Genomic DNA, 18,199 nt, shown 5'->3' with positions numbered 1-18,199 from the left:
TGTTGCACAGAAGTGGTGTTGTATAATTATTGCTGCCTTTGATGGATGTTGTGCTCAAAGCTGAGTGTTTAGTATTTGTATAAACCTGTTGCAGAGAACAAAACTTTCTGGAAGTGGATGCCCTTTTATAAATGTGCCCAGCAGCTGACGGATGCACACACACGCTCCCCAAAAAGCATTGACATCACTAGATCGTGTTGAAGAGCTGTCTCAAAATGGCAAAGGGAAAATAATGTTTATAGTTGAACTTCCATCCCTGTGATGTTCTCATGGCTTGTTGTTTGTCTTTCTACAAATAAATAACTTTATTGAATTCAGACAAATAGTGTCTTTATGGTATGTAAATGGCAACGTTGTTAATAACCAGTGCAGAAATAAAATAATTCTCATTTCATGACATCTGGTTCCCCTAAAATTGTGTTCTGGTTAAAAGTTAGTGCATTGATTCTGTAGGTCTGGTGGGAAGCTCAGCTGGAGGGTCCTTTTGCTGTTAAAAGCTTTAGCAGTGTAAAAACTTCATAAATGAGATTTATTTATTTTTTTTTAAATCTAAAGTGAAGCCTGATGCTGACAGAGAGCTCCCATCATTTCTGTGGGTCAGCAATAGTTATTTGATGGGTCTTCCCTGTTTCTGAATTAAGCTTTGTGGTCTCCTTTTCTCTCTTGGAGCCTCCTGCAAGAGACAGGCTGCAGTTTTTTGTGCAACATCTCTGTCACCCTTCTTGGTAGTGCTGTTCTCTCTGTTCACCCATGGGCATTCTGGCATATTTCTATCTTGAAACAAAAGCTTATGCAAAGGAAAAATAAGGTAGTAGGAATGAGGAAGACTTACTTTTTCCAAAACAGAGTGTTTTTGTGTGTAATACCCTACAAATTTTTGACAGACTGAAGTTATATTCAGGCTTAAGTATTGCTTTATGACCTAAATCCTATTCTGGGTTTGTGTCCAGTTACGTTCCCACAAACTTCCTGTGTGACCCTGCATCAGGCATTTCATTTCTTTGTCCCACAGTTTCACTTGTGAAGCGAGGAGAATAAGAACCCCGCTCCAGCCAGATGTTCTGGGGATGGATTCGTGAGTCCTTGTGGGGTAATGTGGTGCTGGGTCACAGAAATGCTTTTGTACTCCTGCCTCAGATGTCAGGCTGTCGTCTTGGGCTATTCCTCACGAAATGAATGTCTCTCCGGTTTCAGGTTATTGTGTTGTGGCTTGTGTGCTAATGGATTAATTTCAGATGTTTTCAACGTAGTTGGTTGTTCTCTTTGTTTCCAAAGTAGTCCTAATTTATTTAACAGTATTTGCCATTCAAGTCAACTGATTTTAGACAGATGTTTGTCTCTTGTGTTTCAGTCTAGACATCTATGATTTACAATCTGTAGCCCATCTGGTGAATTGCCATGGGAATATGCTTATTTTCAATGCTTGAAGTATTGCAACATACCCTTTGCAAGTGTTTTTGCAGTAGCAACTGGTGAGCCAACCATCAGAAAAGGTTTATTTTAGCAAAAGAATCTGACTTGTTTGTTCGGATTAGGGCAGGAAAATACTCCATTTCTGTTCAAGACAACAACAACAAAAAATGTTCCACTCCAAAACGTTGCCCATAAATTGAAACCCTAGAATGATATATGGGTCTGGTTAAAAACCAAACCCACCTGGGAATGTTGAAGAACAGCAAGAGACCTGAAGAATGCATCTCGTCCATCTCTATTCTCTGTGGCTCTTGTCTAACCTTTTTGAAAGACTTCAGTGAGCTTTATATTGTCAGAGTTTCTTGTAACTTGTAAATTTAAACATCATCACTGCAGAGTACAGTTGCTGGTTCTTCATCACTGGTGTAGGATAGACCTACTCTTTAGGACTGGGTCCTTGTCCCCAGGTGCTTTCTGCTCCCCTCCCAGCCCCGTGGCAGGAGGAGAAGCTGTGGATGCACCAGGGGAAGATGTGCCAGGCTACTAAACAGCCTATTGACCTTTTCTGGACTCTTCTCTGCTTATTAAATTAGTGGAGTGTGATGAACCCCAAAACTAGGGTGCAGGGTGGCAGGTGAGGAGTGGGACAGCTCTTTACACTCTCAGGATGACTCTCTCCAAATGTAAAACATTTCATGGTTGAAACATCAAACATTTGATGTCTGAAAATCTATTAATTCATAGTTCTGTGGTGGATAAAAGTGAGCATTTAACCTAACTTCCTCTTGGAATTCAGTTGCAATAGTATTGTGCTAGCTTTGGACAGGGCATGTTTGGTGCAAGGGGTAGTTTTTAGTTAATTTCCTGTTTTTATGGGTTACTGCATTATTTCTAGAATATGCCCCAAACCAGAATACAACATCTGGGAGACACACACTGCAAACGCTGCTGAGTAGGAATCTTGTGGTTCTTACATTAAAGCACGGAGTGCTGTTGTTTAACTCCAGGTTGGATGTGCTCGAGCCTCCCCGCTGTGTGTAGCAGGTCAAGTGGCAAACACCGGTAAAATAAACGGCTTTCAAGAGCCTCCCGTGTAAACAGCAAAGGTGCCGTCATGTAAATAAGCCAGAAAATGCTCCGGGAGCTGTCTGCTTGATGCGTCTGGCACGGATTTCTGAGTGGCTTGATTTGATGTTTGGTTCAGTGAGTTTGTCTGCACATGTTGAAAGCATCAGTCAAACCCAGGCTGGAGCCTGGCTGGTCCTGTTGGGTCTGTGGCTGAAGGTCCAAGGGTTGAATGTGTCATAAAGTGTATGGGATTTGCAGTTTGATGTTAATAATGATCAAGCAATGAAGCTACAAGACACCAATGTGTTTTTTATAACTTATATTGATTTTGCATTTTATTTTTAATTACATTTACGGCAGATTAACTTGATAACCGGGGGGAGTGGGTAAAGGATTGTTACATTTGTAGCCTCTCCTAATCTAGGCCCAGGATTTAGAAAAGATTGAAAACAAAAAACATAAAGGGGTCATAGAAGGAGTTTCAGAAACACGTTTTAACTAGATCAAAAGTGCTTCAGTCTCCTCTGTCAAACACTGTGTTTGCATCTACAGAATTGACTGTGTTCGTTGGCTAAGCCATGAAGGTGCAGGAGTCTTCAGGCTGATTTTTTTTCTTTCTTTTGGACATTTCATTTTCATTTAAGCAGTCATCTGTTGCAGGATCCAGGATCATTTGAAATCCATGGAGCAGTTTCTGTTAAACTTGAGGGGTTAGGTAATGTTTTTTGTACTCTTAAAAGGTGAAAGAATTACTTCATACAGCTAAACTGTGTTGTGAATAGAAAATAACCAGTTGAGGTGCCAGGCAGTGTGAATGGACGTGTGGCAGGCATCCTTTTATTCACATCTCTGTGTGTAGATGACGTTGTCTTGAAAATATTGTCAAATCTGTATGGATAAGCAGTATAAAACTGTGTGCTGCCTTTTTCAGGAATGAGCTGGTGCCATGGTGAAGACCAAGTGCTGGACACTTTCCTCACCATTTATCAAAGCATAGGTTTATTGATAACATTATTTTAACTCTTTCCACTGCCATGCCATTGGCACGTTGAATGCAGCATGAGTGGGATTTCTTTGTCATTCTAGACTTCTCGAAAGGTATTTTTAAAGCTGTCATTTTATCCCCTCAAGCACTAAGTGTTGCCAAAGCTGCTCCCTCTTTTCTCTCTAATGTGGAGCTGCTTTAATAAACACATTTACACTCATTGAAGGACAAAGTATTTGGATCTTGATCAGCAGCAGATTTAAGCCCCTGTGTCCTAGGAACTTAAGTAGACACCTGGGAGTTGACTCTTCCTCTGCCTCGCACTGTACGTGAGCAGAGTTAAGTTAGTGCATGAATTAGCTCTTGTCTAGGAGAGAGTGCACCTAAAAACTGTGGTGATGTTTGTATGTGAAAGCTCATCACGTCCTACTTTAAAGGTTTTTACAAAGTGGTCTGACACACTTGTGTTTGCTTCTGCTAACGAGCACTTTTAGGCTGTGGCTGAAAGGTTGGGAAAAAAGCTCACCACAGCTCTGCTGCAAAGGAAAGATGAATGGAAGCATCCAAGATTTTTTTTTTTTTTTCCTTGTCATCACCTTGTTTGGTCCGTAAGCTGCTTTGAGAATAACCAAGTGGAGGGAGAAGACACGTGTTCCTGACAGAGAGAGCCTGTTTGTGCTTGTTTCATTGAGGAAATTGTTCCGGAACAGCTGCTCATCCATGTGAAAATGCAAACCCTTGGGTCCCAGCCAAGGTCAGCAAGCCCTGGGTCATTTGTTTTAGCAAAGCAGGCCAATTTGCCCTTTAATTATCTCTCCTTTTCATTCTGTCACACCTCTTGCTCCATAGATTCACTTCCTGAGAAATGCCCCGTGTGAAAGATGTTACACCAGTTTTGCTGTGAATCAAGGGGAGGCAGAATATTTTTTCATGGGTTACTTATAACTGTTAAGCTTTGTAAAATATAATGCACTTATTTCCCTGGATTTAATTTTCCACTTAGCTAGTTCAGTAGGTTCTTGTTATTAAAACATACGGGATTCTTAAATTTCAAAGTAAAAGTGCAAAATCACTAAATTTCATATTGTTTCTCTGCTAGTACAGGTATTGTGATGTGAAAGGGTAAGTTTGTACGTGTTTGCTGGAAACAGAGCTGAGAAATTCTTGAAGTTGTGGGAGTTTTCAGTAACTGCTCTCAGAAGGGGAACTTTATAACGAAGCCTGGTCGGATTTGCTTTTAGTAATAAAGTATGCAAAGCAGTCACTAGAAATGTCGAGTAAAACATACCCATGTTCTGAATGAGCAGAACATTCTACAGGGGACATAATTTAGTAATGGAGAGAAAAAAGCAATGCTCTGTAAGCACTAAGGAAAATAGTGTAGTAAAATGACTTCTTTGCACTATAGTGTTATGTGGAAAGAAGGAAGTAGGAAAGATGTGTTGCTATAGCTGGAGGAACTGAAACACCAAATTTTGGCTTCTAAAATTTAAGGAAAAAAAACTGATTTAAGTGATCTTTAATGCATGCATAAAAGGTCACTTGGGAACAAGAAAAAAGCATACTTATTCCAAAACTGGTTTTATACAAGAATTTTTGAAAGTGTCATGGATTGCGACCAAGGCTATAATTAACCTTGAAAACCTGGGGCCAGAAGTTTCTCAAGTACATTGTGACATTATTCCTGAAGGAATAAAAATGGCCAGAAGAACTGTCAATCTCTGTGTGACAGAAGCATCCTCTTGCTGGGAAAGAGGGAGACGGAGGTGGAAGGGAATTCTGCTTTGATGTGCAGCTTCACCCAATAAACCATGGCATGAGGAGGAGTAGAATGATTGTTGTCATTTTCATTAGACTGAGCGTGCAAGTGTTTTTTAAAAAGGCAGTGGATTTGCAGAATCTTTTTGGTTGTCTAAAATGGTTAAAATAATCAGCTTCCCTGCCGTCAGAGGAGTGACAGAGCAGCACAAAAGACAGAGCAAGTGGCTTGGAAGAGGAGGACAGGCTCTGACTGGGGTGTCAAGCTGTTAATTATCTCTGCCACAATAAAAGACTGAGTGGCTTCTTTTATTGTCTGTTAATTATTAACGTGTTAGAAATAGGAAAACTTTGTGCTCTGCCATCTGGGCACTAGTGGAGTCTCTCACCTGCCTGACTACATGGACTGCAGAGCCTTCAGCCTGGTGGCTCCTCTGCTTTTCCCCTTATTTCAGAGGAGCGGGAATCGTTTCCTTGCACCTGCGCTTTGGATGGAGCCAACCCAGCATTCTGGGGCAACCCTCCAGGAGCTGATGGAGATGTGCTGGATTCACAGTGAGGGACCTCGGGGTGGAATTTGGTCCTTGGCTTTGTCAGCAGAGGTGGCCAAGCTCTGCTGGCTCAGTTTCATTAGGCACTCAGACAGCCTCTGCTTGCTAACAGGTTTGAAAAGTATTAGAGCGAGCTCATTTCGGTGTGCAGCATCTGTGTTAGAGTGGATGGACTTTTTCTCATTAAAAGTAAATTTTATATTGAACCACGAGCTTCAATTCAAACTTGAAAAGTTCCGATTCCCAAGAGTACACATTATTTATATCCGTCATGTGAGTACAAGCAACTGAGGAACATCCTTCTTTAAATTTCTGCTTTTTAACAGTTCAAAATGATCTGAAATAACCAAAAATACTGAAAACACCCCCCAAAAACTAACAAACAAGCAAAACAAACCCAAGAAACAAAACCTCAAAAACCCAAACAAAAGGTATTGCTTTCTTTTACTATTAATTAGAGAATTGTTTGACTACAAGAAGAGTCTTTAATAATTGCTGGGACTCATCATGCTGTGGAGGTTGGGGTCTGTATTTCACTTGCTGCTGCTTGAAGTTGTTTTGATACCCTTGATGAGAGGAATGCATTAATGTATGCTAAAGTCATTTGGCTAACCCTGAAATCAAAGCACTGGAAACAAAATCTAGCTGCAAATCACCAGGCTGTCAGTCTTCTAAGACCTGTTACCCAAATGACTTTAACAGTTTGTGGGTCATGCGCAAGGTTAAGACTCATCTTGCACGGTGCACGTTTTGATGATAAAACACAATATTATTTCTTTTTATTGGAGTGGAAGTGTTACAGTCAACAGTATCGGTGTGGGAGTTTGATTTCTTCCTGCAAGTAGATCACTAGTCCATATGAGCAGCTGGCACAGGGTTTGGAAGGACAGATATGAAGCACTCTGAGCAAAGTGCTTCTTATTGTTGTGTCTCTGTATGTAGAAACTCCAAAACTGTTCCATTTTTAAGTTTATTTCCAAGTCAGAGTAGCTGTTTTCGAGAAAGATTGGCTAAGGTCAATACAACTATAAGTAGGCAGTGTTTTGGAGAGGGGGTGAAGCAGGTTATACATTAAAGTTTCATTCTATTAACCAATGTTTACATGTAACATTTAAATTATTGTCTACTTAAATGGTGAACGCAGGATTTTTTTATTCTATAGTGACTTTTTTTTTTGCAGTTTTTCAAGTTTGAGAAATCACTGACAAGGAATGAGTCCGTAACTGTTAACTATTCATTTTACCTAGTCTCAGGCATGTTCTTTCCTGAAGAATTGAACAGCTCTTGATAATCCAGTGTGGATTAAATCCCAAAAAAAGCGTCTCTGTGTTCACCAGTATTGGCCATTACATATAGATGTACACTTATCTGTAGATATACTATCCAGCTTACTGTGGAGTGAAACTTGGCAGTGTGTATAGACCAAAGTAGATTCTGAGAGAAATAAAAAACTATATTCCTCCAAAGAAATTTGCGGGAATTTTTTTTTTATAAGGAAAACACATTTATTCAAATTATGTTTCTGTAAAATTCCTTCTGAACCAGTTGTCACTTCATATTTTTGATGGATTTAAATAGAGCCATTTAGATGGCAGCTCCTTCCTAATAATTGCTTACTGCTCAGGCTGAAGTTTTTTCCATTGACACTGAAATTGTTGGCTGTCTGGGGAGACAAATAGTGCTGAAAGGGCTATAGAGTAGAGGGGCAACCCATATGAGCTGAATAATAAGTAATAAGTTCTTTCCCCTTGCTGGGCCTGTAGTATAGGTAAAGTTCCCCACTTAGTTAAGTACAGAGAAGAATTAAGTGCAGCAGAACCATGCACCCAAAATATTTAAACTCCGGAGTTTCCATGCACTTTATACACTTGATGATGAATTACCATATTTCACATCTAGATGTGAGTAGTAAAATCTGTAGGTGCTGATTAGACTATAAATAACTGGATAGTGAAAACAAAACAGGATCAGAGGAGATAAAAATAACTCAGATGGATTCCTGTGTGTAACTTGGATTTTGAGAGGTGGGATGTTCTGCTGATTGTACCATGAGGAGCCTGAGGAGTATAAAAATGCAGATGGAGAGGGAATGACTGTGCTAATTTAATGTGGACTGGTTTTGCTAATATCAGGCAACAGACTGTGACTCACTTTGTTGGGGGTTTCATTAGATTTTCCTAAATTTTAGGAGCAGTCACTCCTACAGGCCATTATGTACCATCTGTGCCTGAAGTCCTTCATATGTTTTAGTGTTCAGCTTCCTTCCCTAGAACGTGATATGGTTTGGAGATGTGAGATGGCTTCTCCATCAGAGAAGGTGATGAAGTTACCTCTTGTGTTGTTAGTCAAAGCTTAAAATTCAATTTGCAGTGACAAGGAGCAGAGTCTTGCTGAGCTCTTCTCAAGAGTTTGGTCATGGGGTCAAATGGGCTAATTAACAGGTTAATGTCAGATTTTAGTATGTAATAAGGAAGGAATGAAAATAATTTTTCTTTTCAAAGTGGTAAACTCTAATTGCAAACATCTGTCTGATGTTTGGGGGGTTCATTTTACTGACAACTCTGTGTGATGTTCCTGATGTTAATGGGTGAATCAATGAGCAGTCGAGAGAACTATTTCCATTTTATCTAGACACTTTCTTTTAGCTGTGAGGCTCCGTTTGCAAAAGCCCAGTGGTTATGGCACTTGCTTTGTTGTACTTGTACGCAGTGCCTCAAAATGGAACTTGCATGTTCAGGGCTGGATTTCAGAGTGGAAACCATAAGCTTCTTGCTTGTATAACCACATTCCAAGGTTAGTCTGAATAGCTGAGATAATGAATTTGGTCTTTGTGCATTCTTAAATAGATAGATAGTTTTTCACATATGTGATTTTTTTTTTTTTTGCTACAATTGGACGCTTTCCTTGGGAGCTGCTTAATTCCAGGCTGCACAGTTTCTGCTTTGTTCCCTGCTCCTGTGCCTTCGACAAGAATAACTTAACCAGATTTCGGTATAGGAATTGTGGGCTGCTAAAGGACATATTGGGTTACTGCTTAATGCTGTATAAGTTGATCAGTGGGTAATATAAGGTCTATGTTTTAGCTGTTTTATGATGAAAATATTATTTCAGCAGAATATATGGTAAAGTCATTGAACAATGATCTTATTCTCAGAATGATGGTGTGAGGCATTTTCCATATACCAGAAATTAGTGGAGCTGCTCATTTTGTTATTGCAGGCTTCAAAAATAAAGCTATTTTTAGTCTTTTTTGAGCAATTATGCTATTTTTTACTGAAAAAACTGATATATTATTACTCTCTTTCTGTCAGGACCAGCAGAGGTTCCCATGATGTCACCCAATGGATCCATTCCCCCTATTCATGTGCCTCCTGGTTATATCTCACAGGTACGTCTCTGATGCATATAAAAGCAATAGCATTGATCCAGATAGAGAAGTCTACTTGGCTGAAGTTTAATTTAGAATGTTAATGAAAATGGTAGTACACGTTTTGACTCCTCTTTACTGACAGTACACACACGTTTGCACAAGTAACCATGTATGTGCCCCTTCACACACTGGGATGTGTAATAGATTTGGTTTTTTAGCACTAGCAAAAGCTCTGTACACAGATTGAGCCCATATGTGCAACTTTCCTCCCTTTGTGAGAGGGGGAGAGAACTCCACGTTGTTGGATGACACCTTAAGTTCTTCCTAGTGGAAGTGAGAGAAGGAGCCACTCTAGCTATAAAATATGCTGTTGATCCTCGGTATTTTCTTAGTAGAAATCTTGCAGCATACCAAAATCTGGGGGTTTTGGTGTGTTTTCAAGAAAAAATGTAATTTAATTATTTATTTATAGAAAAATGGAAAAAGCTTTTCACAGAGCTGTTGGGTTTTGGAACTCTTGGACAGCTATTGCTCTTCTGTGTAAATAACCACTTCAGATTACCAGATTGTTTCTGTTCCTTCCATCTTCTGCAAAGCTTAGACTCTTTCTGGGGTAAGGGGGAAAAAAAAGAAAAAGAAAAAGAGATTGATATAAGGCAGAACAGCTGTGAACAATACAATAAATCCAGTAATTTCACCATTTTCATTGAGACGTGGACTGAAAGCTTCGTTAAAAGTGTACAAATTATTTCAAATATCCTTGATGAATAGCATAAGGACTTTTGATACATATATTTTGGCATCTTGTTAAGCAGAAAATAAATGATGTCCTGGAATCTCTTCCCCTCCCCAGGAAACATGTGAGCTTGTGTAATTCTGAAAAATTGTGGATGGCGTCATACTTAAATCCCACAAAATACTGCAATCACTCTGTGGTATTTTAACTTCTGAACAGAGTGAAAACATGCTTCAAGTATGGAGGAAGTTGTTTGCCAGCCTAGGAGAGAAGGCAGCACCACAGGGTGGTCCTGCTCCTCAGTCATCCCAAGGGGAGTGGTTGGGGTACATTTTGACAGCATTTGCTGTTTAATACTCCTCATGGGCTCACCTAATTTAATAAACTGACCTATATCATGCAGAGGTTTTCCTAAAGATTTATTATTCTTTTGAAATAACTTTTAACACCTTTTTAATATTAAAATGTTTATACCCCTCCACCTCTGTGCTGAGATAAACGGTTGGGGATAATTGGAATGCCTTCCAAACCAGAGGGATGAAAGTCTTCCAGCTGTATCTCTGTCTGAGCCCAGTTGCTCTGTAATGCTTTTTGTGGGGCACCATAATAATTCCACTAAAGAAGCCTTTAGGTAGTTTCTTAGCCAGAAAAAAAAACCAACCGAAAACCCTTTTATGAAGCAATTTTTCCAAGGAGCTGGAAATATGTTGTAAAGTTTTAGGGGAAAACTCTGTATTTGGTGCTTTACAGCAGCAGAATGTGTTTTGCTGTGTGGTGAGCAAGCCTCTTGCCTTTCAGGCCTCCATATGAAATAGTAGTTGAAAGTCTGTAGTAATGAAATTAGTACTTCATTGTAGTAAATGTCTCTGCTTTATTTGCTCTTGCTTTTGTCTCTTGCCTCATAGTTAAAAACACTGTTTTATGATAAACAGAGAGAACACAAACTTAAAATGGCAGGGGAAAAGCCATAAAGCAAATTAACGCGCTCTGAGATACCAATTGAAATATATTTGATTTTTGGTTTGATTTGTCCCTGAAGTGTACATCTAAGAGTCAGACAGAACACAATACCCCTGTGGAGAAATAACAATGCCTATTAAAAAAAGGCATGGAATCTTTTACCATTTTGTTATGCCAAGCCTGTTGGAGCTGTGATTGTTAGCCCTATATGTTACCTGAGTTATCAAATGACTGCAGCCCTGGGTTAACATGGTTCTTCGTTGCCTCTCCAGTACTGGGAGAATGATCAGCGAAAAGTTGGCAAGAGGATGTGTGCCCTGCAAGTACAAACATAGTTACACTCTGTTTCTAGACTTCAAGGACCATATTAAGAGTTGTGACTAAAAGCTGGGTTTGTTGATGTTAAGGAGATGTTCCCAATGACGAGGCTTAGCCAGGGTGGGAAAAATTCCAGGAAAAAAAATAAAGACAGACACGTACCACCAGTTCAAATCTTTCACATTATGGTTTTGCTTTCAAAGACCTGTTCTATGCAGCCACTATTTTGCATTTCCTTTTCAGCAGACAAACCTCTGTGCACCTCTGGCAGATAGGAACTATCAGACCAGAGTTCATGTCCCTGCAATTCTTTGTGGACTAAGGGTTAGTTAAATATAGACGTGAGAAGTTCCTTGCTGTGCTCTTGGTGGACAGTATTGCTGATGTAAAAGGTGGTTGTGGAAGGTGACATGGTAGAGGAATCTGTGTTAAATGCTACCATGTCAACAGTTTTGGCTTTAACTGCTGCATGTTGAAGGAGCAACTCCTATGACTTGTCAGGAGCCAGACACGGGCTGTTAATGCCCATTCCAGTTCTGAACTGTTTCCCTGTTGCACATGCTGGGAGCCCACTCTGCTGGAAGCTTCTTGTCATCATGGTCTGTGGCCTGATGCCTTCTCTGGCTCCCAGGGCACTCAAGCTCCCTGGTGTCAGCATATTTTGAAGATTAAAGGTCATGATTTGGGTGCTATGCTGTTACATTTGGTGACATCCTCATGGGTTGTTGTTTCTGCTTTTCACTGTGTACATTTAGGAGAAGGAAAGGAGGATTTGGAGTGTTCTAATAAGGAGAACTAGAAAAATGGAAATATCAAAAAGCACAATCATGAACTTGTTCATTTAATACTGTTGGCTAAGGACTGCTCTCTCCAAAATAAATCTGGAGCGATTCCACTGGAGTTTGAGGAATTACTTGCATGTAGTTGGATATGAAAATCTGGCTTGAAACTCCACTTCTGATTTTATTTACAGATATTTTAATATGTAGTCTCTGCCACAGATATTTCAAGACTAAAGGACTAATTTACTGGTTGGAACATGAGATGCACATAGTGTTGAAAAACCTCCTTTGGTCAGGAGGCAATGTTGGGGTTGTATAGTCTGAACTGTGCAATTTGAGCCCCTGTCCTCAATATCCCTGCTTCAAGAACATGGCATTTGACAGAACTACAGCGTAACTTCTAGATAGAGGAATGTCTTTAAATGACATCTAAAATGGTAGAAAATCTCTCACATTCTCAAAAATCAGGATTTTGGTCTTGGGTACATCCTCTACCCTAAGGGAGATGTTCTCCTGCAAAAGCATGTTTGGCCAGAATCAGCTTTTAGTCACAAACTCCTTGTTTTTGTGTGGCTTACTGCTCACAGACCTTTTCTGGGTTTTTTTATAGACTGCAATCAATCAAGACATCCTTTAACAGGAGGACCCTCATTAAAGCTTTGAACACAAGGAAGGTTGTGCAGTTCTCATATGGAGCAAGCCATAAAGTTATCATCTTTTTAAGTTGATGAGCATTGGTCCTGAAGAACTGTATCACTGTAGATTTAAAGTACTCCAACATTCTTGCCAGCATTCTAGATCTTCATCTGTGTATTTTCCAGGTTGAAGGTATAGATTTAATATGGTGTTTGATTTAATACTGATGGATGCTAAAGATAGTGATGCAAACTTGCCAGGACTGGCGTGAACTTGGATTGGCATCCTTGTGAAATTAAGTGAATAAATAAAATGTTGATATCCAAGTTCCTTGTGGATGAGCTCATTCTGTACTGTTTTCTGGTACAGATTGATTTATGAATGAAGTTTCAAATTAATTTATGAAATTCCTGAAGTATTGGTAGTGGTCCACCCAGTGGTCATGCTCCAGATGTCCTTGCTGAATCTAGCACAGTGAATTTAAGTGAAATAAGAGTTGTTTGGTTTTTTTGAAAGCAAGTGGAAATTACTTGCATATTACCATATTAAACCCATCCAGTAAATGTGTGTTACAGAATGAGAGTGGTTGTATTTCTTTAACTGGATCTCACAAAATATGGGTACATTTTACCTGTGCACAATTAACATGCCTATCTTCTTCCTGGGAGTGTAATATTAAATTTCAGTAGAGAAAGATGAAACATCATGGAATAGTGTGATGTACTTTGAATACACGAATTATCTCTAGTTACTACAGTGATATCTTCACTGGAAAAAAAATGACATTTAAAATGGCATTCTCAAAATGTGGCAACCAATGGGGGAGGCAATTTTATTGTGTGTGAGTAATGTTAACCCAGACTGCCCTGAAAGATCATCATCTACCTCACGTAGCAATTAAGCTCCCTAAAATATGGGAAAAAACCCACACAGAACTATGCTATAATAGTATTGTTATTGAGGTGGCACACCAGTTACACCAGCAGGCACAAAAAATACCAGCAAAAGACAATTTACCTAGTAACTGCTTGAAAAGAATGCAAAATAGTGAAAGTTTATATCTTGGTGCCAAATGACCAGAGATATTTGTTTTCTGTAAATATAAACTGCTAAAATTAGTAATAGCAATTTTAATATTCCAGTTGCATCTAGAGACCTCAGCAGGGATTAGGATTTCATTGCTTCTTGGCACTGAAGTAGAGACAGTTTACCAGTGTGTTTCCTGATGAATTTATGATCTTTGTGACAAACAGTTTTAAGCAGATACAAGGAATTGCAGATTTCTTCTTTAAATAGCAAAGTTTAACCTCTCTGCTAAGTTATGTTATTTTCATTACTGAATCAAAACTGATTTTCTCTATCTTTGATGAATCGAGAGAGTGTTGTCTTCCAGAATGGCACTATCACAATCTACCCACTGCAGGTTTTACAAATCAAGGGCTATCTACAGTCCTTGCAGCTGCCAAACGTATATAATGCATAATAAATCAGATTACCAATTTTATAATTTGTTAAGGACAGTATAGCATAGATTGTATGTGCAGCTTCAGAAATTTACACATATATCTATAATTATTAGTTTAGAGAGAAAATGCCCTGTAGAATAGGGAAATAAAGTGGTTTTTGCAAGGTCCTCTGTGTTTTTGTGTTCGTTTGTAATGTAGGCACATGGAATAACAAGAATGCTGTCAGTATTCATGACCTGGGAGGAGGAAGCAAATAGAAGATATTAGTCTTGACTTTTTGATGAAAGTAATTTGGAAGGCTGGCTATCCTTTGAGTTAGACTAGGTGATAATTGTAGGTCCCTTCCAACTGAAGTACTCTGTTCTATGCCCTCATCTCTGGCTTTTCTCTCAGTACTGCTGATATTTTATAGTTTCCATTTAGCAGAATAATTTCATCAAAAAGGTCTTTGACAGGACTGTGAGCTTTGCTCCCTGCTTTATAGATGATATTTCAGGAAGCTGAATCCTAATAATTTTAAATATGGTTTACATTATGTGCTACTCAGAGTATAAGTTTTCTGTCTAAATCTGTTCTTTAACATACTCATCTTTCACTAGAGCACAAAATACACATGTAGCTGGTCTAGATGCACAGATAAGAACTTGTAAGCCTGGAAGACAGGAATTGTCTTTGAGATTTGGACTAGTTAAAGCCATGATGAAAACTTTTCACATCAGGATGAAGGAACTTGCTGTCTCAATTAAATTACAGCATGATCTGAATCTAAGAGTTAAGTCCAGCATTTCTGTGCACAGTTCTAGGTAAGTAGTTCTGTTTTTCAAATATGTGCTAAATGGAAAAGGATTCCCCTTTTCTACAGGTTTCAGAGTGCAGGTTTGAAACCTGGTGCCAGGATAAGTGATGCTGTGGAGGTAGAGTAGAACCAGTAGCAAATGCAGCAGTTAAAAGGATGTGATAGTTTAAATCTCTGAGGTTCAGCTGTCTTTGGAGAACTCTGTAAAGTCTTTGAAATTTAAAGCTAGCAGCCGACAAATTGCTAGTGGAAGTTGTAAATTTAGAGGGTAGAATCAAGTATGTTGAGCTAAACAATTACTATTCTGGCATTTTTAATGTGAAAGATGAGTTATAAATGGATGAATTAGCTTTCTATAGAAAACTGTCTTCTGTAGGAGGCCAGCCAAGACAGAAATTGTCTGTGATCACATCCCATAGCTAACAGCTATAAATTCATATAACCTAAGGGCACACATGCCCCAAGGAAGGAATTGGGTCAGCTAATGCCAGTTGAATTTCACCCTGTGATACCGTGCTCAGCTGATGCCTGAGGCATGAGCTGGTGTTTGCTGAAGCAGCTCCTCTCATGGCTGTGGGCATTGCCCCTGAGACAGGGCTGCTCCTCTGCGGCAGAGTCGGCACAAACAGCCACGAGCCTGTGCTGTTCCTTTGCTTCAGGGTACAGGTTTTTCATTGTGCTTTAGGATAAAACACTGTGATGTGATGAGAGTCACTGGAGCGTTGGGATCTGTAGCAGAGTCTCTTCTGCTGGTGCTGCGGGGGGTTGGATGACTCCAGCTTTTGGTGGTGGCAATCAGCTGAGAGTGGCAGCATCTTACAGCAGGTGCCCTTGATGCACATTCACTCATACGACACATTCATCACAGATATTATTCCATCTGTGTGTCATCAGTCAGTTTAGAGAAAATTAGCTTTTTAACAACCTGTTTCTTGTGTGAAACTAAATGATGCTTCCTTCACGCTTTTCTACCTCGTGCACGTCAGCATTACAGAGTCAAAGGGATTGTAATTGTTCTTATGTGGTTGTATTTTTAAATTTCAGAAGTGGCAGACGTTTTTTGAATGAGTTTCAAGAAAAGCTTGGCTCCTAAGTCTGGACTGAAATTTGGCTGATTGACTGTTCTCCAGAAATATAACTCTGGAAAAATTATAACCTGAAAAACATTTTTCAGCCTAAGCACATTCCCACCTTCCTACATCTGTTTTTACATGCTTTGACTAGGGCATTGGGGGCCAAGTTATGCATATCCCAGAGTGGATTTGTGTGGATGTATAGCTCTGTAGCAGAAACAATCCTCCTGCCCTGTGATTTGTCTTGAACAGATACCTGTTATGAACAGAGCAATTCTTTTGCAAATGTGTGTCAATACAGCGGGTTCCCGCAGAGTACATGTCTCTGTGCACACATGCAGCCTCTTTGCAGTAGCAGTGCCAGCTACTTTCCAAGTGTTACTAACTCCGTACTCGGAGTGCTGTCAAAATCCATGGAAGAAATTTTATGGGCAGAATGTAAGGTTGGTTCCAACCAGTACACTTATTTTGGTGCTTTGTGTTCCTTTTTCAATTGTTTTCCTCCCTAAGTGCAGGTTATTTATTTTGTCTCTTGCCCACATAGTTATCACTAGCAGCAGCACAACTGCCAGTGATTAGTGTGGCTATCTGAGTCTCCAGGAGAAGCCACATCACCACTGTGGTTATTTCTGCTGATATTAATTTTAGAAATGTGTTTATTCACGCAAGTAAACCTAAGGACCGACTGTTTTGCAATGGGAGAACAAAGTGTAAACAGTGCTGTTTTAAAAATGTGCCTGGGTCAGATGCTGCTTAACGTGCTCCTTTCCTTGCCTTCCCTTCCAGGTGATAGAAGACAACACGGGCGTTCGGAGGGTGGTGGTCACCCCGCAGTCTCCGGAGTGTTACCCCCCCAGCTACCCCTCGGCCATCTCGCCAACCCATCACTTACCTCCGTACCTGACACACCACCCCCATTTCATCCACAACTCACATACAGCCTTTTATCCTCCTGTCACTGGACCTGGGGACATGCCACCGCAGTTTTTCCCACAGCATCATCTTCCCCCGACAATATATGGAGAACAAGGTGAGCTGGAAGGAAGGTACTGGTGTTTCGCACCTGTGTTCAGCAAGTTTTAAGGGCTAGGGAAACTCAAGAGTAGGAATGAAGTGAAGAAGTTGCAGTGTGGCTTTGTCTACATGGATGGAGCCTCCTTTAATATCCAGAGCAGGGGGCTGTAGCCATCCCAGAGAGTGGCAGCACCAGGCAATCCTATGTTGCAACTCTTAAGTTGCAGAAACAAACCCACTTTTAACTTAATCTGTGAATACAGTGGGATGTCTCATCCAGTGCTCCAAACTTAGGGACATGAGTCATGTTGTTCTTGCTGTGTCACGATGCAGCATTGTACGGAAAACCTAGAGACAAAATGTGTCAGTCCTGGGTTGGGAATGACAATGGATGCGGAGTGCTGGATCCTAACATGGATCGTTTCCAGTGGGAAAAGCCGGATACCGCTTCCTGTTGGCCCTAATGTGATTTCTGTGGTTTTCCAAGAAATAACAGGCATTTTCTGTTTGTTATTCTAGCGGAGACTGTGCAGTAAGTCACTGCAAGGCATTGTCCAAAACCAAAGGGTAGCATGGCAACCCTAATCAGGCCATGAGGAAGCAATTGCAAGAAAGGAGTGAAAGGGGCATATTTCTGTCTGAACTATGTACTGCTGTGTTTCTGCCACCCTGGAGATAAGTCTTTGTGTAATCTGAAAGAGGGCATTAAACAAAAAAGTAATCTGCAAAGCTACTTGAGATGTTTGACATGCAAGTGGGTTCAGGATTCGTGGATTTACATTACTGCTGAACTACCTGGACTTAAAACCCTTTCTAAAGAGTATGTTTAAGTCGTGTCACCAGAAGTGGGGTTCTGCTGGAGTGGGAAGGAAGAGGCAAAAAGAGAGAGGGGGAGGCATCTACAGATGCTCCCTCTTGAATTTTGTGTTGCCCAACAGACCTTGTGAGGAATGGACCCTCACAGCTTACATTTAACTTCATTATACTGGGAGTGAGGAAGTGGGAAGCTCAGGAACCCAGTGGGATAGTGTAGCCATCCAGATTGATAAGGGAAGGACTTGAAAAGGGAACAGGGCAGTTTGTAATATTGCTTGACAAAGTCTTGCATGCAAATATAGTGCAAAGTGAACATAGAGCTGCTGGGTAACTACATATTGAATATTTCTGTAGCCTGGAGATGCCAAGAAACGGATTCAACTTAAGAGTAAAATTTAAAACAAAATCCTTGGTTGCTTGTACCTGTACACTGAAGTAATTGGTGAATGCTGTACTG

The 18,199-nt window shown here is 40.1% G+C and overlaps 1 protein-coding gene across 4 annotated transcripts in view; it reads left to right on the top strand.

Annotated features, from left to right (window-relative positions):
- Positions 1-18,199, top strand: part of FNDC3B (fibronectin type III domain containing 3B) — a 191,468-nt gene that overhangs the window by 84,993 nt on the left and 88,276 nt on the right. For all 4 annotated transcript variants that reach the window (XM_027685560.1, XM_027685563.1, XM_027685562.1 and 1 more), the window contains exons 4-5: positions 9,087-9,163; positions 16,699-16,942. In XM_027685560.1, coding sequence (XP_027541361.1) covers positions 9,087-9,163; positions 16,699-16,942 — 321 coding nt within the window. The remainder of the gene's footprint in view (positions 1-9,086; positions 9,164-16,698; positions 16,943-18,199) is intronic.

The sequence above is a fragment of the Neopelma chrysocephalum genome, unplaced genomic scaffold (genome assembly GCF_003984885.1).
Source record: "Neopelma chrysocephalum unplaced genomic scaffold, ASM398488v2 Primary Assembly neopelma1_69, whole genome shotgun sequence".
NCBI classification, from domain to species: domain Eukaryota; kingdom Metazoa; phylum Chordata; class Aves; order Passeriformes; family Pipridae; genus Neopelma; species Neopelma chrysocephalum.
Note: the sequence above shows the minus strand (reverse complement) of the source record. Positions and strands in the feature narration are given on the sequence as shown.